Source organism: Bos taurus, chromosome 17 (assembly GCF_002263795.3).
Source record: "Bos taurus isolate L1 Dominette 01449 registration number 42190680 breed Hereford chromosome 17, ARS-UCD2.0, whole genome shotgun sequence".
Lineage (NCBI taxonomy): Eukaryota > Metazoa > Chordata > Mammalia > Artiodactyla > Bovidae > Bos > Bos taurus.
Genome location: NC_037344.1, coordinates 70,125,514 through 70,153,477, shown reverse-complemented (window position 1 = coordinate 70,153,477; position 27,964 = coordinate 70,125,514). Strand labels below are relative to the sequence as shown.

At 56.3% G+C, this 27,964-nt stretch overlaps 1 protein-coding gene and 1 non-coding gene across 7 annotated transcripts; one reads left to right on the top strand and one right to left on the bottom strand.

Moving 5' to 3' along the window:
- Window positions 1-9,317: 9,317 nt before the first annotated feature.
- On the top strand, window positions 9,318-27,538 carry PATZ1 (POZ/BTB and AT hook containing zinc finger 1). Of its 6 annotated transcripts, none has more exons than XM_005218161.5 (5): window positions 9,318-11,327; window positions 12,646-12,709; window positions 18,682-18,853; window positions 24,539-24,611; window positions 26,019-27,538. In XM_005218161.5, the coding sequence occupies exons 1-5, from the start codon at window positions 10,057-10,059 to the stop codon at window positions 26,050-26,052; spliced, it is 1,614 nt and encodes a 537-aa protein (XP_005218218.1). In that variant the 5' UTR covers window positions 9,318-10,056; the 3' UTR covers window positions 26,053-27,538. The 6 variants fall into 6 exon arrangements, with proteins under 6 accessions (XP_005218218.1, XP_015331072.1, XP_059732052.1 ...); XM_015475586.3 differs by having other exon boundaries at window positions 24,474-24,611; window positions 26,022-27,538; NM_001191197.3 differs by having other exon boundaries at window positions 10,057-11,327; window positions 24,474-24,611.
- On the bottom strand, window positions 9,498-9,560 carry MIR11976-1 (microRNA mir-11976-1). The gene has a single exon (NR_162251.1). It is a non-coding gene; the product is annotated as a microRNA mir-11976-1 (primary transcript).
- Window positions 27,539-27,964: the final 426 nt, after the last annotated feature.

Sequence of the window (27,964 nt, the reverse complement as noted above, 5' to 3'; positions counted from 1 at the left end):
TCACACTATGTGTGATGTGCAAAGATGTTCATCTCAGTGCTGACTCTAACAGCAAAGAAAAATAAAAAGAACACAACCTAAAGGGCCAACATAGAAACTGATTAAAAATAAAAAGACAACCATCCGTGCAACAGGAAACTCTGCATCGAGTGAAAGTGTTTGCTTATCTTATATTTAATGTTTATATAATGACTTGAAAAGTACTCACAACATTATGGAATCTTCATTGCTTTTCAAATTACAAAAGCAATCCCTTTTCATTACAAAAATAGAATGAAACACTAGAAATCCTTAAGGTAAAAGGTGAAGCTGCCCCACAAACATACTTACCTCCAGCCCCAGTGGTAACATGCAGGGTATTCATGACATATTGGTACATTTAAGAAGCAGCATAGTGACTTACCTGGTGGTCCCGTGGCTAAGGCTCCACGCTCCCAATGCAAGGGGCCCGGGTTCAATCCCTGATGAGGGAATTCGATCTCATGGGTCACACTGAGAGCCTGCACGCCACCACTAAAAGAAAAAAAGAACGAAGAGTGACCATCTCGTGTGCACCCCAGTGAGGACCTGCTGCAACCAAACAAAGAAATTAAAAAAACAGAAGCAGCAGCAAGATTAAATTGTATATATTCATTAGTATCACTGTGACACTTAAAAAAAATCTACAGGTTGGAATGGGGGAAAAAAAGGCTATTTATACATCCATGTTCATGGTAGCATCATTTACAATAGCGAAATAAGGAAGTAACCTGTGTATCCATCAATGGATAAGTAAGACATGGTTCATACATGCAGGGGAATATGAGGCAGCCTCAAAAAGGGAGGAAATTCTGATATCGTGGATGAACACCGAGGACATTATACTAAGTGAAATAAGACCAAAAAAAAAGACAGATACAGTATGATTCCATTTACATGAGGTACTTAGAGGAGTCAAAATCATCCAGACAGTAGATTGGTGGTTGCCAGGGGCAGCGGAGGGGCGGGAATGAGGAGTTATTGTTTAAAGAGCACAGAGTTTCAGCTTTGCAAGATGAAGAGAGCTACAGAGACGGGTGGTGGTGACGGTTGTACCATTTGTTGTCGTTTTTTAGTTGCTAAGTTGTGTCCAACTCTTGTGACCCCATGGACTGTAGCCCGCCAGGTTCCTCTGTCCGTGGGATTTCCTAGGCAAGAACACTGAACCCAGTTGCCGTTTCCTTCTCCAGGGGATCTTCCTGACCCAGGAATCGAACCCACATTTCCTGTATTGCAGGCGGATTCTTTACCGCTGAGCCGCTGGATGTATTCAAAACCACTGAATGGTGCATTTAAAAATGGTTAGGATGGTGAATTTTATGTTAGTTGTGTTTTACCGTGATTAAAAAACTGGAAGAAAGGGCTAGGCAAAAAATAACATTTTAGTATCTCTGTTTGGATAATGGGATTGTGGATCATTTTTTTCCGTCTGCTTCTCACTTCCAAATAATCCATTTTGGAAAAATGAACAATAAAAATAAAAATGACCTAAACCAGGCTGACCACCACCATGGCAAGCCGTGATAACGAGAGCTAACTTTTTTGAGCCAACTTCTTGGTTAGGAAACTGAGGCTCAGAGGAGGGCGGTGGTCTAGGAAGAGCCCGAGATAGAGACCCAGCACGGACTCCCATGGCGGGTTACCCTGTGGTCTCTCCATTGAGGTCAGTTCACTTCAATAAACATATTTTGTTTTGAGTTCCAAGGGCGCTCCGGGCTCTGTGTCCTGTGCCAAGGGCTGGGGAACAGGAGCGTCCCAGGACCATCCTGCCATACCGTCTGCCGTATAGTGATGACAGTTTTCAAAGGGAGCTGGTGGTTGGGCCACACTTTACCACGGAATCTTCAGCTGAAAGCTTAACTCAACCCAAAGGCTGTCACTTTTTTTTCGTGCAAACAGCTGATGGTTTCCAGTTGTCAGCGTTAGGAGCGGTGCTCCAGTGAACATTCTTGAACCCATATCTTAAGAGCACAGCTGTGCTTATTTCATCAGATTTCATCAAATGAAATTGCTAGGTCAGAGGGCAAACGTATTTCCTAGGCTTTTAGAACATTGCTTTCCAGAAAGTTGCAGGAGGCACCATCAGAGCATGAGAACACCAGGTCCTTCTGGGCCCTTGCAGCCATAATGACAGCTAGCAAAACATTGGATAATTTGATTGCCCAAAATGGCCTTTTTCATAGATTCATTCAACAAGTATTTATAAGTCACATGCACGTACTGGGCAATGGAGATACTGTGGGGATGAGATAAGAGGATTCTCTGCATGGGAGCCTCTGTCTAGCAGGGAAGAAGACGACTTAAGGGGTACTCATTACCTGAGGAACGCTGGTGTCAGAGGCGTTGTGAAAATAAGAAAGGAGCAGCTTCGGGCACCGCTGGAAACATAGTGACCGTTCACTATTGGGTTGGCCAGAAAGTTTTTTCAGTTTTAAGTAAAACTGTAAGACGTTTTAAATTTTCACCAAGGATGTGTCTTTTTCTTAAAACGGAACAAACTTTTTGGCCAATCCAATACTTAGGCTGTCTGGGGAAGCCATATTTAAATGGAGACAAACTAGTACACTGGAAAGAGTATCTGGTTTTATAGGACGCTTCATTTCCTCTTTTTGTGAGTTGCCTGCTTGTGTCCTTTGCACATTTTTTCCTTTAGGATATTCTTTTAAAAATTAACGGATTTGTATCCAGAAAGAGAAGGAATGGAATATAAATTAGAGTGCTACCAATAAATGCTCCCCCAATTGTAACTGGCTTGTTGTTGGTTGGGATGATGGTTGTTTTTAAAACAATTTTATTTCTATATTTCTGTATTTTGCAGCAATCATTTACCTTTTGTATAATTAGGTCATGAAAAATGTTGTGTAAAACTAAACCAACAAAGCCTACTAGACGGATGGAAAGAAAAAAGAAAAAAATTTTTAAATTGAAGTAAGATTCACATAACGTAAAGGGCAGCATTTTAATGTGCATAATTCAGAGGCATTTAGTACGTTCACAATGCTGTGTGCTTCAGAGTTCTTTTTTTAGTTAATTCATTTATTTTGAAAAATCTCAAGTTCACAAAATGCCTAAAACACAGTACGGCAAATATCCTGATTTGAGGGATGTTTACGTTTTAATTGATCTTTAAGAATTCTTTCTATATTAAGGATATAGACTTTGGCATCTGGAGCCAGCTTTCTTCAGGTGGCCCCTTGTCTTTCACGTATGTGGGTGTGCGCATGCGTGCAAGCATACGCACAACAGCTTATCATCTGCCATGCTTGGCCCCTTGTCTTTCACGTATGTGGGTGCGCGCACGCGTGCAAGCATACACACAACAGCTTATCATCTGCCATGCTTGGCCCCTTGTCTTTCACGTATGTGGGTGTGCGCACGCGTGCAAGCATACACACAACAGCTTATCATCTGCCATGCTTGGCCCCTTGTCTTTCACGTATGTGGGTGTGCGCACGCGTGCAAGCATACACACAACAGCTTATCATCTGCCATGCTTGGCCCTTGTCTTTCACATATGTGGGTGCGCGCACGCGTGCAAGCATACACACAACAGCTTATCATCTGCCATGCTTGGCCCCTTGTCTTTCACGTATGTGGGTGCGCGCACGCGTGCAAGCATACGCACAACAGCTTATCATCTGCCATGCTTGGCCCCTTGTCTTTCACGTATGTGGGTGCGCGCACGCGTGCAAGCATACACACAACAGCTTATTATCTGCCATGCTTGGCCCCTTGTCTTTCACGTATGTGGGTGCGCGCACGCGTGCAAGCATACACACAACAGCTTATCATCTGCCATGCTTGGCCCCTTGTCTTTCACATATGTGGGTGTGCGCACGCGTGCTTCCTGCACCCACGTCACCAGTGGCACCATAGCTCTTTCTCAACTAGTTAGGAGCAAGAAGAAAAATTCTCATAGATTTGCATATAGGAAGAAAAATAAGATAATTACATAGAAAGCCTTTTTGCTTTTTTTTTCATTCCCGATTAACCGAAAGAGACAGAAAGTCCTGCTGGTGACAAAGCGGCAGGAAATATGGCTGATGATAAACCCCAGCCTGCAGGGTCCCTGTCAGGCCCCGGAGACCACAGCACAGAGAGGCCGAGATAAGCTGGGTGGGGGTGGAGGCAGAAGCTCTGGGGCCTCTTGCAGGATCCTCTGTGAAGAGGCAAATGATTTGCATGCTCTTCCCAGGCACGAAGAAAACCCAGCTGTCAAGAAAGAAAAGAGGCCTAGGATTCGGTGCTAAGAGACTGGCTGCTGAAGTCAGGGAGGCCAGCTCTCGACTTGGACCCCACCCTCCACGAATGCAGGCTTGGACGAACCACCTCGTTTCCCAGTAACCTCACCTATAGAAAGAGGGCAATAATCCTACCCTCAGAGGAAGGCTGGAAGCACTAAATAAAGTTCTGGCACAGTTCACCCAAAACGACACTGTCTGTCTGGCTCCAGATTCCGTGCTCTGCTCCTGCATGAGGTGCCATCGTGGCCCAACGAATGACCCTGTCAACACAGCCCAGCACTGGGGAGCCAGCAGAGGAGGCGCGTTGCTGTCACAGGCCTTCTAAGCAAGCCCGATAAAGGTGTGAAGGGTGCTTTCTGGTTGCCTGGCAGAAACCAAGGTGCCTCTCTGGCTTACTTCTCTCCATCACCTCCTCCCGTTGGATCCCTGGCTCCAACTGCTCGACCAAAGCCTGGCAGTCTGGGTTTGTGGGGAAGGCCCCAGGAGTGGTCGGGGTCCAGGTGTCACTCTGCTTTATGCATAATCAGCCACCCCGGCCCCTTCCTCATCTGGCTGTTCCCCAGTGCCCTCCTCTGCAAAATGAGAATCCCAGAGCATACACCTCATGGGGGAGTTTCGAGAATGACAGACGGCAGACCAAGTTAACGTCCTTAGTGCCATGCCTGGCAATTACTGTTCAATAAATGTCTGCTGTTATTATCAACACCCTGTTCCCAGACAGGAACACTGAAACATGCTGGGAAGAAAATACATTGCTATGAGACCAGAGCATAAAGCAGTATGTAAAATAGAACCCAATTATGTTTAAAAAACAAAAACATTATACATACGTAGAAGGAGAAAAAGACCAGAAGGAAGTGGCGCGCTTAATTCTTGGTAATGAAATTATAGAGGATCTTTCTTTTTTGTTGTCTTTTCATGTATTTTCTACATTTTCATGCAATGCACATATCACTTTTCCAATGGTGGAGGGGAAGCACTGTGAGAGACGAGAGGAGTTATTACTTGGATCTGGGCTTGTGGAGAAGATGTCCCAGAGGAAGTGGGATTTGGGCAGGGCCTGGAAGGATGGGAGAATGGGGGAGGAGAGGCAGGAGAAGTCTTTTTGATGTCCTTTTTTTTTTTTTTTTTTGGTCTGTCTCCTTCCCTAGGCTGTGGGCTCCTTGAGGGCACGATTCGTGGTCTAACTTGCTCACTGCTGTATCCCTGGCATCTAAAACAATTTTTGAAAAACAAACAGACAAAAAAACTAGTGCTTAGTAGATGCTCAGTAAATATGGATCTAGTGAGCAAACAGCCTTGACAGCTGACTTAGCCTGGGAGACGAGGATGCTCTTGGTTCGCCGTCCAGCTGTGCACTGCCAAGATGGAGGCGTGTGGTCTCCACAGAAACAGAAGTGGGCCCACCAGGCCAGCAGCAGGAGGCAGACACAGGGATTACGAGCTCTGCATCTTTTCAAGGTGTGATCTGGAAACTGGGAACATGGTGGTGGGATCTTTGGACAGATGCTGAGGGAAGAGGAGGAGCTGCACAATAGGGTTGATTTAGCCGTTCACTGGACAGGTCTGTCAAATCAGTCATCGGATGCTCAGGCAAGTAGTTCAGGTCTTTGAAGGTGCGTAAGAGACTCTTCATGGGTGGAAGGCTAGGGACTCAGGAAAATGTGATTCTAGTCTGAAGCTTGCTGTGTGACCTTGGGCAAGTTACTTAACTTCTCTGAGCCCCAGCATGCTTATTCATAAAATGAGAGGTTTGATCAGTCTAAAATTGCTCATAAAAAGACATGTGTGGTAGTAATGTAAAATGGTGAAGCCACTTTGGAAAACAGTTAAACACAGAATTATCATAGATTATCATATGATACCAATTCTACTGATAGGTATATACCCAAAACAGGTACTTAAGCAAACATCTGTAATTGGATGTTCATAGTGGTACTAATCCAGAGAAGGCAATGGTACCCCACTCCAGTACTCTTGCCTGGAAAATCCCATGGACAGAGGAGCCTGGTGGGCTGCAGTCCATAGGGTCGCTAAGAGTTGGATACGACTGAGTGACTTCACTTTCACTTTTCACTTTCACGCATTGGAGAAGGAAATGGCAACCCACTCCAGTGTTCTTGCCTGGAGAATCCCAGGGACGGGGGAGCCTGGTGGGCTGCTGTCTATGGGGTCGCACAGGGTCGGACACAACTGAAGCGACTTAGCAGCAGCAGCAGCAGCAGTGGTACTAATCACTGTAGCCAAAAGACCACCAACCCGATGAACAGATAAGTAAAAGGTAGTATATCCAGATGGTGGAATTCAGCCATAAAAAGGAATGATAGTGCTACAGCGTGGATGAACCTCGAAAACATTATGCTAAGTTTAAAAAGCCAGACTCAAAAGATCAAATTTTGTGTGATTCCATTTATATTAAATATCTAGAACAAGGAAATCCATAGGAACATAATGGAGACTGGGGGTTGCCAGGGGCTGGAGGAAGTGGGGAGTGGAGACATAATTTTCTTTTAGGGTAACAGAAGTGTCTTGGAACTTGGTAAGAAGTCTTGTTTGTACAACACTATGAATGTAATAAGTCCTGCTGAATTAGACACTTTAAAATGGATAATTTTATGTGAATTTCATCTCAATTATATCAAAAGAACCTAAGAGATAGGCAAGATGAAAAGTTCAGCCATAGATGAAAATGGGAGACCATCACAGGCCAACTACACAATTATTCTGCCCAGAGGATATGCAGAAAAAAGCTCCCAGTAGCAGTCAGGACTGGGATCTAGATGAGTCTCTGGCCACTTCCTCATAGTGGGATCATGGGCCACTCACTCAAGTTCCCTGAGCCTCGGGCTTCCTATCCGCAAAATGGGGCTGATGCATCTTCTGTTTTCCTCAGAGCACTGTGGGGCAGAGTTCTGAGAGCACTCTGAGAGCCCATGTTCTCAAAGTGACCCCTCCAGGATGATGTCTCAGCACCCTGTTTTCTAAACACAGCAGACTGAGAACCAGTTCCTAGTTCGTGTGGAGACACTGAGGAGGGTTCAGGACCCACTGACTACGAAGGGGCACACCCAGGTAGATTCCTGGATCCACCATTACCTGTGTGGTGTAGGGCAAGTCTTTCATTTTCTTCAGCAGTAGAATGGGAACATCTCTTATCTTGGAGAGAGGCTGTGTGTTACACCGTAAGCACTCAATAATCAGATTCCTTCCTTCATTCTTTGTCGCTGCTCTCCAACACAAAAATTGCCGGTTCCCAGAATCCACCAAAAGATCTGCGATGTGGCTCAGAGAGGTTAAGGCAGTAGCCTGAGGTGGCACAGCTAGTTTGGGCTTAGAATACAGATGGCCTGGCTCCGGGTCCAGAGAACTTCCTTCAAGCCTCTAAGCCTCATCACTTATTTTCTTCAGCAGGTGTTTTACACCTACTCTGCCTAGAAAGGCGGAGGTGTGTAAGTAGAAAGACCCGGCCCAGAATTACGTGCTGTGCAGACTTCGAGACAGGTGCTGCTGTCCTGGGTGTACCTATTAGGAAACTGAGTGTGCTTAACTAAGGTTCAGAGAGACCGAGTGACTGGCACCAGGACACACAACCAGCAAGCAGAGGTCTCGAATTCGAACTCGAGTCCTCCCGCGGTGCCACGCCCGGAAGCCCCCGGGTGCGCGTGGCTCCGCGCAACTAGGGCGCGCGGCGGTGGGAATCCCGAAAGGAGTTGGAAGCCGGGCCCGTTCATTTGCATGCTAATACCCAGAATGCTTCCCCCCACCCCCACCCCCCCACCCCACCCCCCCGCCCCGCACACCGCTTCTCTTAATGGAAGCGCTCAGTTTGGAACCGTGGAAAGTTTGGAACACATACTTCGTTCCCTCTTTGCAACTGTGGGAACTTCCCGCCCGCACACGCTGTGCCTGTAGCCCAGGGCTCCAAGTCGGGCTCCCTGGCGGCAGTCGCCGGTTCTTCCCGAGCAGACGAACCTCTGCGTCCAACCCGTGCGCGGCAGCATCTCCCGGACAGCCGGGGACAAAGCGTCCAGGCCCGCCCGCCGGGCTCAGAGCCCGAGCGCTCGGCGACTCGCTGGGCTGCGGGCGCTGGGGATGCTCCCGACCTCAGGAAGGCTCCTTGGAGCCTCCTGTACCCCCATTTCCCTGGGGAACGCGGGGATGCCAGCTCCTGCCCACCGCCCTTGCCTCTGTTGTCGCCTCCCAAAACTGGTGACTTTCCACTCCCTAGGGCACAAAGCTTGGCGTGTGGCGGTTTGGGGGAGAGGATGGACGATGGCCTCGTATCCCCAGCTTTCCCGGGCTCGAAGCCCCTTCGGCTCAGTCAGTGCGCGGGGTCCAGAAGGAGCTCCGGCGGTTCGGCCTGCCCCCAGCGAGGACCCTGGCCCTCTCTGGGTTTGGGAGTGGGGGAGGCGGTCGCAAGCGACTTCTGGGGATTTCGCGCATCAAAGGGGGGTGCCGAAGCGTAGCCGACGCCCGCTGGACTTACGGGCGCACACGGCAGGCTGGGGGGCCCGGATCTGCACCCCCTTGGTCTCCCCCCTCCCCCGGCCCTGTCCGCTAGCCGCCACTCTTGGCGGGGAGGGAGGGGCAGTGGGAGCTGGTTTGCTGGCTAGGCGCTTCGTTTGCATTGGTCCGGGAGGGGTGAGACTGCAGCCCCCGGCCCCGTGGGCGGGGTGGGGAGGCGGGGGCCGGACGGGGGCTCAATCTGCGCTAGCATTGGCGGAGCAGGGGACTGGGGAGGGGGGGGCAGGAAGCGGGGGGGAGCGGAGCTGCGAGGGGGGGTGTATAAATAGGGAAGGGGGGACGTGCATCCTCGGCTGAGTGAGGGGGGGGGGGGCGCTCGGCACAAAGAAAGTGGAAAGTTTGCAGCGCGGGGAGGTCCGGGCCAGGGATCCGGGTGCGCACGTGCAGGGCCGGGGGCACCGAGGGCCCCCCACGCCGAGCTCGCCGTTTCTTTTTTTTTTTCTGCAAGCGAGGGGGGGGGTGTTGTTGGTATCGCCCCCTCCTTCTCCTCCCCCCAGGGGTGAAAGTGCAAGAGGAAGTGCAGCCGCTGCCATCTTTCCTCCGCTCCGAACACACGGAGCCCGGGGCCGCAACGCAGTCGCTCAGCCGCCGTCTTCGCTCAGCCCGGGAAAGGGCCCGCCCTGCCGCCGCCGCTGCCCGCCCGCTCCAGCCTTCGCTGCCGACTCCGCCCGCCAGGCTCCGGGATCCGGCCCGCGCTGCCGCCCTGGTGCGCGCCCCGGCGCCGCCGCCGCCTTAGCCTTTTGTTTCCTCCGCTCCGGCGCCCCCGCCCCGGCTCGCGCTTTGCAGGGGACGCAGCGCGCGCCCCCAGCGGGCCCGGGAAAAACCGCGGCGCGCGCGCGCGCGCGCCTGCGCGACAGACCCCCCCCTCCTCCTCCCCGCGCGCGCGCGCCCTCTTGGCTGCGCGCCGGCGCCGCCTGGCGGGCGGGAGGGGAGGTGGCAGGCGTGTTTGCGGGAGGGGCGCACCTCTTTGCTCGCGTACCCCCCCGGAGGTAGAAAGAGAAGGGGAGGCGGGCGGGCGGAGACGAGAGAAGAGTGCACGATCTGGCAGGGGTGGGGGCAGCTATGTGGGCGGTGGTGCGTCCTGCCGTCTAGACAGTCCGATCCGGGCAGGGGGCGTGTGCGCTCGGCGCACCTGCGAGATTACAGAGCCCCGGGCCGGCACGTGTGGGGAGTATAGACACGTTCGCTGCGCCCCGCTTCTCGCTGCCTAGGGGAAGGGAGTGGGGCGGGTGAGTGCGGCGGCCCGGCTTGTGGGGAGGGGGCGGCGGCCATGGAGCGAGTGAACGACGCTTCCTGCGGCCCGTCGGGCTGCTACACCTACCAGGTGAGCAGGCACAGCACGGAGATGCTGCACAACCTGAACCAGCAGCGCAAAAACGGCGGGCGCTTCTGCGACGTGCTCCTGCGGGTGGGCGACGAGAGCTTCCCAGCGCACCGCGCGGTGCTGGCCGCCTGCAGCGAGTACTTTGAGTCGGTGTTCAGCGCCCAGTTGGGCGACGGCGGAGCTGCGGACGGGGGCCCCGCTGACGTGGGGGGCGCGGCGGCGGCCCCGGGCGGCGGGGCTGGGGGCAGCCGGGAGCTGGAGATGCACACCATCAGCTCTAAGGTGTTTGGGGACATACTGGACTTCGCCTACACCTCCCGCATCGTGGTTCGCCTGGAGAGCTTTCCTGAGCTTATGACCGCCGCCAAGTTTCTGCTGATGAGGTCGGTCATTGAGATCTGCCAGGAAGTCATCAAACAGTCCAATGTGCAGATCCTGGTGCCCCCTGCCCGGGCCGACATCATGCTCTTTCGGCCCCCCGGGACCTCGGACTTGGGTTTCCCTTTGGACATGACCAACGGGGCAGCCTTAGCTGCCAACAGCAATGGCATCGCAGGCAGCATGCAGCCCGAGGAGGAGGCAGCGCGGGCAGCTGGTGCAGCCATTGCGAGCCAGGCCTCCCTGCCTGTGTTACCTGGGGTGGACCGCTTGCCCATGGTGGCCGGACCCCTGTCCCCCCAGCTGCTGACCTCACCTTTCCCCAATGTGGCATCCAGTGCTCCTCCCCTGACTGGCAAGCGAGGCAGGGGCCGCCCAAGGAAGGCCAACCTGCTGGACTCAATGTTCGGGTCCCCGGGGGGCCTAAGGGAGGCAGGCATCCTTCCGTGCGGCCTGTGTGGGAAGGTGTTCACTGATGCCAACCGGCTCCGGCAGCACGAGGCCCAGCATGGGGTCACCAGCCTCCAGCTGGGCTACATCGACCTTCCTCCTCCGAGGCTGGGTGAGAACGGGCTGCCCATCTCTGAGGACCCTGACGGCCCTCGAAAGAGGAGCCGGACCAGGAAGCAGGTGGCATGCGAGATCTGCGGCAAGATCTTCCGTGATGTGTACCATCTCAACCGGCACAAGCTTTCCCACTCGGGGGAGAAGCCCTACTCCTGCCCCGTGTGTGGGCTGCGGTTCAAGAGGAAAGATCGCATGTCCTACCACGTGCGCTCCCACGACGGGTCCGTGGGCAAGCCCTACATCTGCCAGAGCTGTGGGAAAGGCTTCTCCAGGTGAGGAACGGCGCACCCCCACCCCCCATGACTTGTCCTAGCCCCCCTCCTGGAACAGCCAGCTCCTCGCCAGCATCTGGGGATTCACTTGGCCTTGTGGGGCCACATCAGGTTTGGGCAGAGGGTTTTAACGATGCTGACTTTTGAGATGGTGTGGTCACGACCCGCTTTCTCTTGCCTCGGGGGACGTTCTCTGGCACTAGGCGGGCCCTGCTGCTCTTCCTCGGGGCCTTGTGGGAAGGGGCCGGCTGTGGCCACAGCCGCCGGGCCTCACCATTCTTCTCCCTGGGCTCCCTTTGTGTTTCCGGCACCAGGCGAGGGGCCCCCTCTGGGGGCGGGAGGCCGGGCTCCTCCAGCGACTTTCCCCGCTTGAATGGCTGCCTGGCTGCCGGGGGAGGGACTGAAACAAGTGCCTCTGGGACGGCGTAGGACCCCACCCCCACCACTGGCGGTCCTGGGCCAGGAGACCCCGGAATCACGGGGCACGGAGTTGGGCACCCAGAGTCTTCTGAACAGCGAGATCTTTGATATGCTCTGACCTGGTGGTTCCAGAGCCTACCTGAACCCACAGATCCCCTTTATGTGCACTGGACGGAGGGGGAAGAAGGGCAGGATGTCTTTTTAGATCGACTTTTTTACTGAGACTGATAAGGAACTTGCAGACTTGTCTGCCAGCAGAGGGTTGTTTTTCCTCTTAAGAGGATATTCAGAATAAAAGGCTGGTTTTAGCTTGCCTGGGCTCTGAGGGCCTTGTGTGTCTGAACACCGCCATGCAGAGAACTCCCTCAGAGGGGCCCCAAGCAGGAACCAGTCATACCGGTCAGGCAGCCCCTGCCCACCTGCTCTGTCGGGCATCTGGTTTACCAGCCCAGCTGGGGACTTAGGGCTCCATTCCTTGGCCTCTGGGGACTGAATTCCATCCGGGTGGCATTCATTGGCTGCTGTGGCGGGAGAGGCTGGGGGAGGGGAACATGGAGTTTCTAAGGGGCTTTAGTCCGGACAATGAAGCACACACAGCCCCTCCCGGAAAGGCTGCAGCAAGGCAGCCTGGTCTCTTTCTAAAGCCCTGTCCTTGGGACCTAGAAATCACGGAGTGTCTGGGGGTGGGGGCGGGCAGACAAGGTCAGAGACAAATGCTCAGCTCATTCCCTTCCCCCTCTAGAGAAAACCGGGCCACAGAGGCCTGGGCCTCAGGAGCCAGGGCTGCGAGCTGACTTTCCTTTGTCGTGCAGGGGTAGAGGGGGAGGTCTGGCCAAGCTTGCAGCCCCTGTTCTCTGGAGGTCTTGTTCTAAAGTCTCTCTTGGTCTCTCTTTTCCAGGCCTGATCACTTGAACGGACATATCAAGCAGGTGCACACTTCTGAGCGGCCTCACAAGTGTCAGGTAGGGGCCAGGCCGGGGCAGAGAGGGAGCACGAGCCCGCTGGCGTCTGAGCGGGCCTGCCGGCTGACCGCCGCTGTGCACACCTCCCTCTGCCCCCTCCCCCTGCCCCCCTCCCCCTCGTCTGCTCTCCTCCTTTGTTCTCCCCTGCCCCCTCCCCCCAACTGCTGATGTCCCCTCCCTTCTGGTTGCTGGGTCCTGGTTCCCACCCGTCTCTGTCTTCGCTCTGCTGCTTGGCTGTCCTCTCCTGGCGTCTGCCAGTTCCTTGGATGGTGGGCCGCAGGGCACACGTGTCGTCCTGGGGTACTGGCAGCCCACCGCGTCCGACTTTGGTTCCCGGCGGTTCGCAGGGGCCACCGTGGGCAGAAGTGGTTTCGGAAGGGCTCCTGGTGGCCCGGCCCGCACCGCTTCCTCTGTGTGCCTGGCAGCCTGACCCGGCTTGGCGCTCCATCTGGGTCCCCTCGGCTCAGGCACCTCGCGGTGGGGGTGGTGGCAAGGAGGCAGGGCGCTGGTGCTCTCACCTCTGCACCGGCACCTGCTTAACCTGTCCCAAGCCACGTGTGCGCGCAGCCAAGGGCTTCTGAGAACTGGAGAGCGAGGTGGCTTCCTGTCCTGGAGAGCTCTTTGTGTAGCAGTAGGTAGGGGAGACTGAGCCAGATTCTCACCCTTGGTGTGTCTGCCTGAATGGTATCTGGGTGCCCTGTGGTGCCCAGAAAACCAAGCTTCCTCTCCTGGCCATTGAGCAGTCCTGTGTGGGGGGAAAACACGACTCTCTCTTTTCCTTGGTCATCTTCCCTTTCCTGGGCCGAGTTCTCACCATCTCAGGCGAGAGACAGTTGTGGGGTGACCTGCTTCTCTTTATCCTGTTGGTGGCAAGGAGGGAGTGCTCCGGGGAGACCGACAGGGAGGGCTGGACGTGCTGCAGGAGGGACGGGGAGCCCCAGGGGGCCAGGCATGGCGGCGCTCCTGCAGGCCTGCCAGGATGCATGTGCGCTCGCTGCCTCCTCTCTCTCTGACTCTCCGCTACGGAGCACGTTCTGACGCCCAGGTAGTGTGCTGAGCAGCCCAGCAGAGCAGGAGGTGCCCAGCGGGCAGTGGGGGCGTGCCCGGTGGCCTGGGGGGGTAACCTGCACTCTCTGCCCTTTTTCCAGGTGTGGGTTGGGAGCAGCAGCGGCCTGCCGCCCCTGGAATCTCTTCCTAGCGACCTGCCATCATGGGACTTTGCCCAGCCTGCTTTGTGGAGGTCGTCCCATTCGGTTCCTGACACCGCCTTTTCCCTTTCTCTAAAAAAATCCTTCCCAGCCCTTGAAAACCTGGGCCCGGCACCCTCCAGCAACGCTCTCTTCTGCCCAGCCCCCCCAGGATATCTGAGGCAGGGCTGGACGGCCTCTGAGGGTGGCCGGGCCTTTACCCAATGGCCTGTAGGCTAGCCGGGCCTCCTGAGAAGGTCTTCTGTGGTGGGGGCAGCGGGCTGGACCTCCTGCTCCTGGGAGAGACCTGTCCACTGTGCCCAGCTCCTCCTGGGTACTCGGGCTCTTCCCCAGCTCAGGGACCCCCATGTGGGGGCTGCAGGGAGCTCCTTCCTGGGCCCGCCGTGGTCTCCGTGTTTCTTTCAGGGCTTTCGGGCCTTGCTTCCCCCCTTTAGCTGATGGTACCCTGGGTGTCTGCCCCTGCCTGGAGGCCAGTGCCTCCCCTCCCCTGATAGCACCTCCCTGAAGCCTGGGGTTTCTGGAAGGGGGCCTGGCCTCCTCTCCTCCTACCCTGGGAGTGAGTCCTCCTCCTGCTGGCCAGCCCGAGCTGCCTGCTTCCCTTCCACTCACACAGGTCCTGCTTTCCTTGCTGGCTCGTGAATTAGACGGTTGTGGTTTTGAGTGTCATTCATTAGCAGGTCTGCTCAGGAACTAGACTAACCAGTAGCTTTACCTTGGGTCATCCTGATACATGGCTTTGGGGGCTGATAAAGCAGTTGTAGACCCTCCCCCTTGGATCCCAGTGGTGTGTCCTTTAGCCCCCTTGGGCTCTGTGGGAATAATAGGAGTGATGATAAAAGTTTTCATTCTAACATTTGAGGCTTTGTGTGTTTTGTCTTTGGTCTGTGTCATAACGCTGACCTCACGGTCTCTTGGTGTACGTGCCTGCCCTGCCCTGCCCTCCGACACACACACGCTCACAGGGCCGTGGTCCCGCCTCCAGCCCCACAGCCAGAACCCCCCTGACGGTGACCTGGCAGGTGAAGATGTGCTGCCCCTTAGGCTTAGGCTGGCCAGCCAGGTGTGCCGGGGCTGGGTTAAACAGGGCAGGGGAGTCTGTTTTGCATGGTGTGTGTGCTGAAAGCATCGGAGGTGAAGAGACGGCTCGCTGGGAGTTGGTTCCTGGGGCCCCTGGCAGGGCTGGGCACGGCCATACCTCTCGGCCTTCCTGGTGCCAGAGAGGCAGCGGTTACGGGGACTGATACCTCAGCCTGAGGGCAAAGGTCCTCCGAATGCAGGGGCATTGGAGGCTCAGCCTGGCGGTGACACACCAGTTTCCCTGGGGTTTCATGATGCCCCAGCACTGCTCATCTGCACGTGCTGTGGGCTGGACCTTCCCCCCACAGGGAGTTCAACCTGACACCGAGAGGCTGGAACAGCTCAGACCTCTCCTGCTGCTCCCCGTGGCCCCACTTCTCAGGGGCTGGTCGGGGGTGGGGTTTGGGCTGGAGGGATAACTCATTAGGAACTGAGGTGGGAATAAAGGAACTGACATCCTCCAGAAGGGGGCCTGCTGGGCCCCCACACGTTGCCCTTAAGACTTCTACCCCGAGGCTGCCAGACTCGAAGGCCACCGGCATAGGGTGTGCCCCGGTGTCCCTGCTACCACTTGGGCCCCATTCCCAAACTGCTCAACCCTTGGGAGTCTGGGACTTTTGGAAGTCTGGGATGGGGAGAAACTGGTAGGGCGGGGAGGGAGCCTGGCTGGGGCTGTGGGTTGAGTGGTGACGACCAGAGGGGACTCAGGCTGGGGGGCCCTGGCCGGTGTACCGCTGGCAACAGCAGGCTGCCTGCACGCGGGGCTGGGGCCAGGCGGCCGTCCCAGCACCACCGGGCCGGGGTCCTGATCCTGGCATGGTGCCCTGCCTTCTGCCCCTAGGACAGGGGCTGCCTCTGTCTTGAGTGGCCCCAGCCTGGAAGTTCTGGGCACCCCGTCTTTGAGATCCATCTCTCTCAGCCTTTCTGCTTCTTTTCCTGAGTCAAGTAGCCAGGCCCTTTATGCTCGCTGTTGTGTGAACTTCTGGCAGGCCTGGACTTGGGCACTTTCTCAGTTCCTCCAGAAAACCTCTGGTTCTCCGGCCAGAGGGTCAGTGCTGGCATAGAGAAGCCAACCACCATTCCAGCGTGGCTTTGTAACACAGGAAACGTTTTCACATTTTCTTTTTCCAAGTAGCAGATTTACACTCCTAATGATGCTTACTCAGGCTCAAGTTAGCTCTCATCCCTTGAGAGATAATCAGTGGAGGACGGGGTGGGGAACCTCAGCCTGGTCTGCGATTTCAGTTTTGCTTAGCGAATCCCCTAGACGGATAATCCACTTGCGGATAATTGAGGTTTGGTTGTCCATTATCTTTTGTTAGCAAAGCGTGACAGGTAGTGTTTATAAGGATACGTCCCAAAAGAAAGTTGGCAACGAGGCTTCTCCCTCACCTCCCTCTGGCGGCACCCTCTTCCAGAGAGCACGGAAGGTGGAATCCTCAGTGTGCGTTTTCAGCTGCGTTTTCTTACACCTGGTCCGTGGTTGCTTCCTTTCTTGAGTTGTGTTGCGTGGTGTAGATTACACTGCGCCTCGTCACGGGATGGGTGGTCCGCGGTCACTTGTCTAGCAGAGCCAGCTCTCATCCCTTCTCCCTGAGGTGTCCACAGCGCCCCTTATCCTGGTTTACAGTCTGGTGGGCTGGGTGAGGGAAGAATTCTGTTTCCCCCAACTGAGGCCATGAGACCAGACACCCATGATGCTTTCTGAGTCATGTGAGTGCCCAAGTTTCCCTGCACAAATCCTGTCACCTCTGTCAGGACAGCCTGGCCCCCAAGGGCACTGATAAAAACTACCAACACCTTTCACCAGAAGACACCTCTGCTGAGGCTGGAGGTGGTCAGAGCATGGGCTCGGGCCGGCTCTCAGTCCAGCTGCCCCAGGTCCTCGCAGGACCTCTGCCTGCCTGCCTGTGGGTCGCGGAGGGTGGGAACACCCCAGGCTGACCACGGAGGGGAGGGCCCTGGCCCAGCAGTAGCTGAGCCCTCTGCTTTGTGCAGGTCGCTCTCAGAACTTAGCCCCTCATTTGTCAAATGAATCAACTCAACATGTGAAGTAGGTGAAAGCAGTACAGTTGACCCTGGAACAACGTGAAGGTGAGAGCGCTGACTCGGGCTCAGATACACACGCACAACTTAGCAGTCGGCCTCCTGTCCCTGTGATTCCTCCTTGTCCAGGCTCCTCTTCCTTGGGTTCGGCTGATTATAGGCGCTGTACCACCTATCACAGTATTTACTAGTGAAAAAACCTGCATGTAAACGGACCCTTGCAGTTCAAACCCTTGAAAACTGTTCAAGGGTAAGCTGTATTTTATTAGCGTAACTTGTTCTATTCACATCTGTGACATTTGTTCAAGACATAACGGCCAAGAAGAACAGAGGCGGTCCTGACACACACATCTGGGGCCGGGGTGGCCACCTCGGCGTCTTCTATCTCCACAGCATCTCACACGTTTGTTTCTCGCTTTGATTGTATAGTGAAGCAACAGATAAACGCTGTACGTGGAGACAGTGTTCAGACGCTTACCTTAAGGCCTCGGGGGTCTCAGGATCTGTTTCTGTTCAACGGAGACTGTGGGAGCACCTCCATTCTAGCCAGTTGATGGGGGTGGCCCGTCTTCAGTGAGTTAATGTTCTGTCTGTGATGACCTTAAAGGTGAATGTTGCTTTCTCTTATGGTTCTAAAACAGTAAACACACACATAGGGAGAAAAGAAATGAAGTCAACCTTGACTCAAAGCTGAGACATATGCATGGAACCAAAATAGTTTGAAGGTCATCAGATTGAACCCTCAGGGCTTTCCCGACATTCTGTGACCTCTAGGGCTCTGTGCAGGCCCCGGCTTGGGCGGAACGCTGCGGGTAGATCCGGGACTGAGACTGAGTCGAGGGACCTGGGGAGCTGAGTGCAGCTCCCAGCTGGCGGGGTCAGGGCACAGCCAGGCTCGAGGGCCACCGTGAGGTACTGTCCGTCACTAGTACCTATGAAGGCGGAGCCTGGGCCTGCCCGGCACAAGGGGCACTTGGCCGGCGCAGGCGGTGCTGTCCCGGTTGGCACCAGTCCTGGGAATTCTCCAGATGCCCCCCAGGAGCCTCTCGGTCTCTGCTAATTTTCACATTCGCGCAGTTGATGCTGTCCTTTCATGGGCTGCTTTTTCAATGCAAATGCACGCGAATGTTATGAAGAGTAATTTCTGTTCTACCCTGCCTTTCCTTCCCATTTCCCCGTGGCCGCAACTGTCACTTTTGAATAAATAGTGAGTAAATGGAATTCTTCGTGTGAGGCAACCAGGGGAAACCCAGGGTGGAGAAGGTGAAGACTGCTCTATTTACATGCCAGCAGCTCTTCTGTAAATTCACTTACAGCCAGGGCAACTAAAGTCAGTTCTTAAATGTTCAAGAATGAAAAGTGCCTAGCTCTTCGTTTTGCAGAACTCAGCCTGCCATGAACCGGGCGTGTCGGGGGCCAGTGGGAACCAGTGATCCCAGCTCAGGGGTCCTGCGGGGAAGACTGTGGGGAGCAGGAGCGGCTTGCTCGGCATCTGGGCAGGAAGCCTGGGCCACCTGCCGAATTCTCTTTGTACAGGGAGTTCCTGTGTTGGTTGGAAATGCTTTGTGGCACGGTGTGCTCAACGGGGAGTCAGGTGTGGGGCCAGCTTTTACCTCACCCCGTTCTCCTTTCTGCCCTCAGACCTGCAATGCTTCTTTCGCCACCCGAGACCGCCTGCGCTCCCACCTGGCCTGCCACGAAGACAAGGTGCCCTGCCAGGTATGCGGGAAGTACTTGCGGGCGGCGTACATGGCAGACCACCTGAAGAAGCACAGCGAGGGGCCCAGCAACTTCTGCAGTATCTGTAACCGAGGTAATCGCCCTGCTGTTTCCTCACGTCGGGGGGCGGGCCTGCGCCCCGCCTCAGGCCCCACTCTGCACAGCCACCCTTCCCGCCCACCCCACTGAGCGGTGAACACCTCACCCTCAGCTAGCTGTGTGTTGCCCTTTCCTTTCCCGTCAACTTGGGGAGCTTGGAGTGGGAGCTCCCAGGAGGTCAGCAGGCGGGGACAGGAGAGAGGTGTTTCCCAGGCTTGAGGCCCATGACGCACCTGCTGCCCCGGGGGCAGGATGGATGCGCTGAACCACTGAGGTCGGTGGCAGTTGTGAGACCCCCGAGAGGTAGGAGAGAGAGAGACTGACCCGAGAGCCGTGCCGGCTGAGTCACAGGCATACGGGTGAAAGTCAGCAGCCAGGTAAAGAGCTCAAGTCCGTAGGTAAACAAGGGCCGGAACTTTCTAGCATAAAAATCCAGACCCGGGCAGACTGTGGCCTTGACGAGGGCAGAACATGGCAGGTGCTCGGAGCAGGGCAGCGTGCTCGCGGCCAAGGTCGGCCTGGCTGGCGTCTGACTGTCGTGTTGGGTGAAGTCGCCTCTGCCGGGCCTGCCGGCTGCCGGAAGGGCTGAGGCTCGTGTTGTCTGAGGAGGAGGCTGTGCCGTGTCTGCTGACGGAGTCGGCGCGGCTGTCCGGCGTGCGTGAGGCAGCTTCTGCATGGTGCGCTTGGCTTGGCTGGGAGCGGGGGACAGGGCTGCGAGTCCTGTTTCCTGGGACGCGCTGGTTCCAGTGCTCCTGGAAGTCCTATGTGTGGCTTCACGGGCTGACCACTGAGCCAGGAGGCGGGGGACCCTGGGTTTCGCCGGCCCCTCCCACCTCACCTTCCTGTACGACCTTGAACTCTCCCTTCCCCTGTGTCTAAGGCTCAGTCTCTTCATCTCTACAAGGGGTTGAGAACACCCCTTTGCCCACATCACAGGGCTGTTGTGAGGATCCCGGGAGACGGGGCGGGTGACCGTTCTCTGGGCCCTGCAAGCCACAGCACACTCGGGAGGCCCTCCTTTGTCGCCGTGTCGGGAGACACAAAGCTCTCCGACACTCTGGTCTGGACCAGGCACAGCACCCCTGCGGTCCTTGGCCGGGGTCTCTGAATCCTGTGGAGGGTGCCTGCAGAGTAGCCAGGTGTTCCTGCTGCCCTGGGCTGGGTCCACCCCCCACCAGGACTGCGCACTTGGGGTTTGCCTTGAAGGTTGCCGGATGCCGATGTGTGTACCACCAGGAAGTGCTGTGGAAGCGGGCAGGTTGGGAGGTGGTCAGAAAAGCTGCGGAGGCATCCGTCCTATTTTCTGCATGTCCGTAGAGGGCAGCGGGGCTGCCCGGCTCCGGGAGGAGACGGTTCCTTGTCTGGCTTCCTCTTCACGCCCCTGATGGCTCAGGCCCGCTGCACTGTGCTGCCAGCAGGCACTCTGTCAGGGTTTCAGAGTTGACGTTCTCAGCCTCAGAGTCGGCATCGGAGACCAGAGGTGGGAAACCGGTGCACGCGGAGGAGGATGCCAGTGAGGAGACTGAAATGAAGCCTGGATTACAGAGGCAGGGAGATGGGGTGGGGGCCCAGGGCCACAGCCCCTGGGGACCCTGCTCAGGAGGAAAGAAGAGCTGAGAGCAGCGGGGAGCAGGAGGGAATGCTAACCCAGTCAGGAGACAGCTGGTGTGGCAGAGCCAGCAACTGCTGAAAGTCAGGCTGTGTTTGCCCTGCGCTGGTGAAGAGGACTGGGCGGCGGCCACAGGCCACGTGGCTCCGGTGGGTGGGGGTGCTGGTAGAGTAGAACCAGAGCCCTCCTTCCCTCAGAAAAGCCCCTGGATCTGGACTGTAAGCAAAGCAGCTTCGGGTCCCAGCGTCAGAGCAGAAGTCCTATTCCTCTAAGAAGAGAGAAGTCCAAACCACCCTGGGTCCTCAGAAGGAAGACAGTCTTGGTCTTCGTCAGAAGAGAAGAAGCAGGGTTCTACCTTAGACTCATTCCTTGGGCAGAAATTCCTTTCCCCCCACAAAGAGGAAGAGGAAGGCAGTTTTTCCAGGAAGAGGACGGGCCACTGGGACATGGAGACCCTGGAATCAGATCACAGGGAGCTCTGGGCTGACCTGTCAAAGCTGTGACGCAGGTGCTGCCGCAGGAATTAGGTGGATATCCTTCTGTCTGCGATGGACCAAGCGGAGGGTCAGCCCGCCGATCAACAGGTGAGGCTGGATCAGGTCGGTTTCCAGGTGTCTTCTGATAGCCTGCAGTCCCAGCAGTCCTTGAGCAGTCAGCTCAACTACTCACCCATCTGCCTGTTTGCAGCCACACAGAAGACTCTTGCCCATGAAGAATGGGAGAGAGCAGATCCCACGCTGGAGACAGATGATCTCGTCTTTGAGCTGGAGACACATCGGGACATGGGCCGTCCCATCTTAGAGGAGATGAGTCCCAGCAGGGGAATCGGATGGCTGCAGAAGCCGGCTCCCTCACGTTCGAGTTGAGGAAGTCAGCCAAGTTGAATGGTGGGGACGACCTGGTGTAATAATTGCCATGCTCTCCCTTCTTCTGAAGTTTCTGTGGTAGGCCGTGTACACGTGCGTGTATCCTGGGACGAGGGGGAGCACGTTGGGAGTCTCCCTTTGACCGTGACCGAGACAACATTTGCACCCACGTGTCACTGCTCCACGGGTAGGGAACGCCGTCACTCCAGCCAGAGGCGAGCACACACATTGTCACCAACAACAGGTGTGCCATCTCCTGGGCCGTGCGGACACAGACCTGCTCAGAGCCCTCTCCAGCACAGCTCAGCTGGGCGCGGCCCCACCAAGGTGTGGACCAAGAGAAAGCAGCCTCTGACCCCCGCACGAATGTGGAAGCTGTGAGCAGAGGGTTTGCCTCCAGAGTGGGAAGTGCACACACCAGCCAAGGACATGCCGCAGAGGCCCAGTGGCTTCGTGGCAGTAAACTCTCTGCCCCTGGAGCGTGGGAAGGTAGCCCGTCGGCGATGGGGGTGTCACGGGTGTGCTCGAGCCCCATCACCCCAAACCTTGTATCATGCGGCCTCTTTGGTTCTTGGTTAGTCAGTGATGGACAAGCAGGTGAGTTTAGAATTCCGGCCAAATGTGTCTGGCTTCAAAGATGTGTTTGTGGAAAACTCAGCTTTCAACCCAGAACTTGGCTGCTGAGCTGCCGTGTGTTTAAATTCTGGGCTCTAGGTGGCAGCTGTGGATGCTGCCTACCACCCACCACGTGGCTTTGCTATAGATAGTAAGCAGTCAGCAGCTGGGGCAGAGTCAAGGGGACCCAGCCACGTGGTCCCCAGACTGTTTTCCAGGAAAATGCAGTGAGCTTTCATTGAGCATCTGCTGTGTCCCCAGCACAGCTCTTCCCACAAGGAGTAGATATAATAGCTCCTGGGGCTCCTTCCCACCTCTTCTGTCCCTCTTGGCTGCCGTGGCCCTGTCCTGGTGTGCCAGGAGAGTGGTTCGCTCCACTTCAGAGGCCCCACAGGGATGAAGAGACACAGACTGCCTGCTGAAGCGGTGTCATCATATCAGCAGAAGTCTGATATTTCTGCTGCCTGCCAGGGCACAGGGCTGAGGTCCTCCATCCTGTGGGCCTTCGCTGCTCCTTCTGACCACAACCTCCCTCGAGGGAGTATTCCTGTGGGACCCTCAGAAGCCAGTCTGTTCCCATGCTTGGCCGCAGGCAGACCACCCAGTCACAGCGCAGGACAGCATGCTCTACTAGGCAGGGCGGGACAGTAGCATCCTGTCCCGGAGGATTTTCATCAGGAGAGGAAGCCCAGTTCACCGTGTCCCCCATTTCCCTCCAGAACCACAATTGCTACCATCGGGAGCACGTTTGTTAAATGAGATTCTACAAAAACCTGCCTGCCAGTGCAGGAGACCTGGGTTTGATCCTTGGGTTGGGAAAATCCTCTGGGGGAGGGCATGGCAAGTATTCCAGTATTCTCGCCTGGAGAATCCCATGGACAGAAGAGGCTGGTGGGCTACCAGTCCATGGGGGTCACAGAGTCAGACACAACTGAAGCAACTTAGCATGCATATGTGGCAGAAAAGTGCAGGAATTTAAGTGGTGGTAACTGAGCCTGTTGCACAAAGCCCGGGGATGTTTCTGGGTCCAGGACCAAGATGCAGGGACCATTAGACAGTCTGCCTAGTGGTGGTCCCCGGACTGGGTCCAGGCTCTGCCATTTAGCAGCTGTACCTGTGGCTGTGAAGCACAGCACGATACACACAGTATGCAGGGCCTGGCATGCCTCTGTCACTGGCTGAAGGTGACCTTTACTGAACAATAGTTCCAGCAGCATTTGAAAGCCAGGCCAATCCAAGCATTTTTAAAACTAGTCTCAGGGACTTCCCTGGGGCTAGAACTTCATGCTCCCAATGCAGGGGGGCGGGCCCTGGGCTCGATTCCTGGTTGGGGAACTAGATCCCACATGCTGCAACTAAAGATCTCGCAAGCCACAATGAAGACAGAATAAATAAACATTAAAAAAAAAACCCAAGTCTTGTGCACACGTTCACTGTACTCTCCAGCCACTGGCCCATTGGTTGTGGGCCCACTGCTACCCTGTGGCTACAATTTAACGAGAAAATGGAAGTACCCAAGGATATGTCAGCTGCCTCTGGACTGAAGGGATACCATCAAGGCACTAGCACTGCACGTGGGTCTTTTGCAAAGTTTTGGTTCCTGCTGAAGGCACTTCTGGATCCTTGGCTGTAGGGGGACTTGATGTCACAGCTCCTTCCCGTGACACCCCAAGTGGAGTTCCTTTGGTCCAGCCAGTTCCATCTCCCAGGACTCATTGCTGCTGCGGAAGCGTCTCAAGGCCCAAAGTGACCTCGGAGCATCTGAGTGGGGCAGCTCCCAGATGGCGGGGTTGCCTCTCCCCAGTAAAGACAAGGACTGTCCCTCTTCCTTCTTCCTTAAGTGAACCTGATGGATCCTCCAAAACCTAACCAAGAAGACCACTGTGAATGAGAGATGACTGCAACCCTCCTTTTAAGACAACTTCCCATTTTCATTGTTCCTCAGAAGGTCTAAACAGTCACTAAACCCAGTCACTCTGCAGGTGAGAAATGAGCAGAATAGAGCTGGTCCTGACCATCAGGAAAAGGGGGACTCCGGAGGCGCTTCTTTGGGACTTCATTTTGCCTGCGTCCAGTCTCTTGTGCAGATGGTTTGCCTTCGTGTTAGGCAGCTGGAGTCCCGCGGCTGCCCTGGAGTCCCTTGTGTTTTCCTGACTGTGTTTCTAGTCAGGTCCCCGCAGCTGGTGTGGGGCTGTGAACCATCCGCTCTGACCACTGGCCCCCTTGAGGCACTGAGCGGTCTGGAGGCAGCGGGCCTCTGGCCCCGGCAGGAGTGGGATCTCAGACCCTCCCTCCAGGCGGACTCCACCGCAGCCTTGCGGGGCAGGCTCTGCAGAGACGCCGACTCAGGACGGTGCCGCCGCCCTCCTGAGCCTGGCAGTGGCTCCCGTGGCTGCGGCGCTCTTGAGCCAAGGAGGGCCCCTGTTAGAAGTGCTAGCCCGCGCGGCCAGAGGAGAGGCGAGGGGGAAGCAGAGAGAGGTGTCTGTGTGCCGGCCGCGGATCTCATCTCCTTTTGTCTTGTTTAGGTTTCTCCTCTGCCTCCTACTTAAAGGTCCATGTTAAAACCCACCACGGTGTTCCCCTTCCCCAGGTCTCCAGGCACCAGGAGCCCATCCCGAATGGGGGAGCAGCGTTCCACTGCGCCAGGACCTATGGCAACAAAGGCAAGCGACCCCTTGCTCTGCACTTTGCTTCTCTGCGCAGACTGTGTTGTGGGGGCGCTGGGCCGGGCGTGGGGAGGCGGGAAGGCGGCCGACTTGCTGGCCGCCTCGAGGAGGAGGCTCGAGATCCGAGTGGCAGTGGCCTCCAGGACAGAAGTCACAGTGGGGGTCTCACTGCAGGGCACTGCCGAGATCCAGCCCCCGCCTCCTCTTCCCCAGCCCTCCCCCCTCGCTCCTGGCCAGTCCCCACACCTAGAGCCCTGAGGGACGCCCCCGGCCCAGGCAGGAAGAGGAGCCCTGCATGATGAGCCTCTGGGCCTGTCCGTTGCCTGTGGCCCTTCCAGGAGGGCGTGGTGCTGCGGCTGAACGCTTCCTTCTCCTTTGAGCCTGTGGGCAGGGGGAGCCAAGGGCTGGCTTCCCCCTCGGCAGGGGCCTTTGGCTGCTGTGGGCAGCCCTTTCCGGAGAGCCTCTGGCCGCGTTTGTGAGATGCATGGCGCTGACTCCGACTCGGTTTGCGTAGAGCTCCCTAGGCCCCACCTCCACTGGTTGATTCCGGTTGTTCCGCGGTATTTCAAGTTGTGGTTGCCTTGTGGGTGATGCCCAGGCTTGGCAGAGGGCAGAGCTGGCATGCTCCACACTCCCATCACAGACCTCCCTTCCCGGCATGGCGCTCTGAACCCAGACAGGAAGCTGCTTTTGGTGGAGGATGCCCGTGTGGGCCGGGCAGGGCAGATGAGCAAGGGCTGTCCTAAGGCCGGCTTGTCCCGGGCCCTGCGTATGGACAGCAGCCGATGGAGTTGTTCAGTTCCTTCTAAGCTGTTGTGCTTTGACCAGTTGGCCCGGAAGGCTTCTGGCAGGCGGAGGCGCGGAGGGCAGGGCGTGTGTTCGCAGCGTCGGGAGAAGGACCGGCTCAGCCTCAGCGGTCGATGGGGTCTGCCTGGGTCGAGGAGCCCACGGCTCTGGTTCTGCCTTGCTAGGGCGCAGCCAGTTTGGTGCCGAGGTGAGGTCACCGACATACCTGTTCAGCATCATTACCACAGCTGTTTTACCCGCAGAGGCACCTGAGAGGGCGCCTAGGAGTTGGGCTCTTGAGTTCTCCGGGTGGAGACAGTGGAGGCCCCCTCTCCATATTCCTTGAAGCAGGCTAAGATGGCGGTGAGCGGTTCAAGTGCGCCTGCGTGGAGAGTCCGCGGCGACGGAGGTCAGCGGCCCCAGGCCCTGCTGCCTCACCCCCCCGTAGGCACGCCGGGCTCCCCGACTGACCCGCTGCACTTCCGTGGGTTCTGCTGGGCGGTGGCTGGTCATCAGCTGCCTTCCACGAGTCTGTGAGCTGGCCCCTGGTGACCCCCTCCAAGGGGGCGTCCCCAGAGCCCGGCCTCACCCGCCCCTCTGTGTTCTGTTTCCTCCTAGAAGGCCAGAAATGCTCGCATCAGGATCCGATTGAGAGCTCCGACTCCTACGGTGACCTCTCGGACGCCAGCGACCTGAAGACGCCCGAGAAACAGAGTACCAACGGCTCCTTCTCCTGCGACATGGCGGTCCCCAAAAACAAAATGGAGTCTGACGGCGAGAAGAAGTACCCCTGCCCCGAGTGCGGGAGCTTCTTCCGCTCCAAGTCCTACTTGAACAAACACATCCAGAAGGTGCACGTCCGCGCCCTCGGGGGCCCCCTGGGGGACTTGGGCCCCGCCCTCGGCTCGCCTTTCTCTCCCCAGCAGAACATGTCTCTCCTCGAGTCCTTCGGGTTTCAGATCGTTCAGTCCGCATTCGCCTCGTCTCTGGTCGACCCCGAGGTCGACCAGCAGCCCCTGGGGCCCGAGGGCAAGTGAGGCAGCCAGACAGACGCTGCGTCCCTGCGGAGACAGCCGCTGGGGACGGCTGGGAAATGCTGTGAATGCGGAGGGAAGTTGTGTCTTTGGGTTCTGTAGCTGAGAAGATTTTTATTCGTTTTTAACTACCCCCGCTCCAGCCCTGTCGCCCCCACCCCCCACCCATCCCCCAGTGGTCTTTAGAAATAGATTCTCATCTGATACTCGGCAGAAATAACCTGCAAGACCCGGTATGGGATGAGGGCAAAAAACACTACACGCGGGCTTCCCGGGGGAGGCCAGGGCCGGTTTCTCCAACGGGCAGCCCCCGGTGCTCGTCATTCTCAGTGGCCCCAGCCCCACCCCCACACCTGACAGCGTCCTGGGACCTCGGAGAGTCCAGTCCCCTGCCCTCCTTCTCCGACCCCTCATCCCCCCTTCTCATATCCCTCCACAGAAGCCACAGTAGGGTCTCTACCCACTTACACAAAGCTGATGCCCAACTGTTTTTAAGGAAGCTGGAAGCCCGCAGCAGCGTCCCGTGGACCGTGGGGGCAGTGCCCTCTGAGAGCCCCTCTGAGCTTGACATTTGACCTGGAGGGCCCCCACCCTTTCTCTGAGCCCTACCTGAAGGCTAGCATTCTGCCACTAGGACAGGCTTAGCATTGAGGACACTCCAACCCCAAATTCCAGTTCTTCTGCGATTTTTTAACCATTCAACTTGCTGTTGGGTTTTAATTCTCTAATTATTATTATTATTATTATTATTTTTTAGGACCAGTCGTAGTGAATTGCTACTGAAAGCTATCCCAGGTGATACAGAGCTCTTTGTAAACCGCAGTCACACTTTAGGGTTAGGATTAAAACTTTGTTTAGATGTACCATAATTAACTTGGCTAGTTGATTGTTTGAAGTCTATGGAAGAAATAGTTTTATGCAAAATTTTAAAAATGCCAGTCTGGTCAGGGCGGGCGGGGCTCTCTGTGCTGTTGGAGGGAGGCAGAACGAGCGAGGGTGGACATCATGCACCGTGGTTGTATCGCACGGGAGCAAGCCCGGGTCAACCCTGTGACGTGAACTGACCTGATCAGACTGTATTAAAAACATTAGTACATTACATTACTCTGCCTGCTGTCCTGACTCTGTTTTTTTCAGCTATGAGGGTCTCTGGGACTGGGGGATGGGCATCTGAGCCCCTGCACCCGTGTGCGGTCCCGGGAGGCCTCTCTTCCACTGGGACCGACAGGTGGGTGCTTCCCTGCAGACTGGGCTGCCAGCGTCCACCCACCCTCTCCCCTTTGTCTTCACTGCTCTCTGCCCCAGACCCTGAGGTCACCGTGGTGCCCAGGATACACTCATGGAGCTTGAAGGGAGAGAGACGGGTAACCAGTAAGCAGACTTAACCACAGAGTCCAGATAAACATCCAAGGTAGGAGTAGTGACAGCAGGGGAGCAGGTACGCGCCCCAGGCCCGTGAGAGGTGGATGCCACGTGCTGGGGAGCAGCTGAGCCCAAGCGCCGCAATCGCTCATCCTGAGCCGTAAGCTG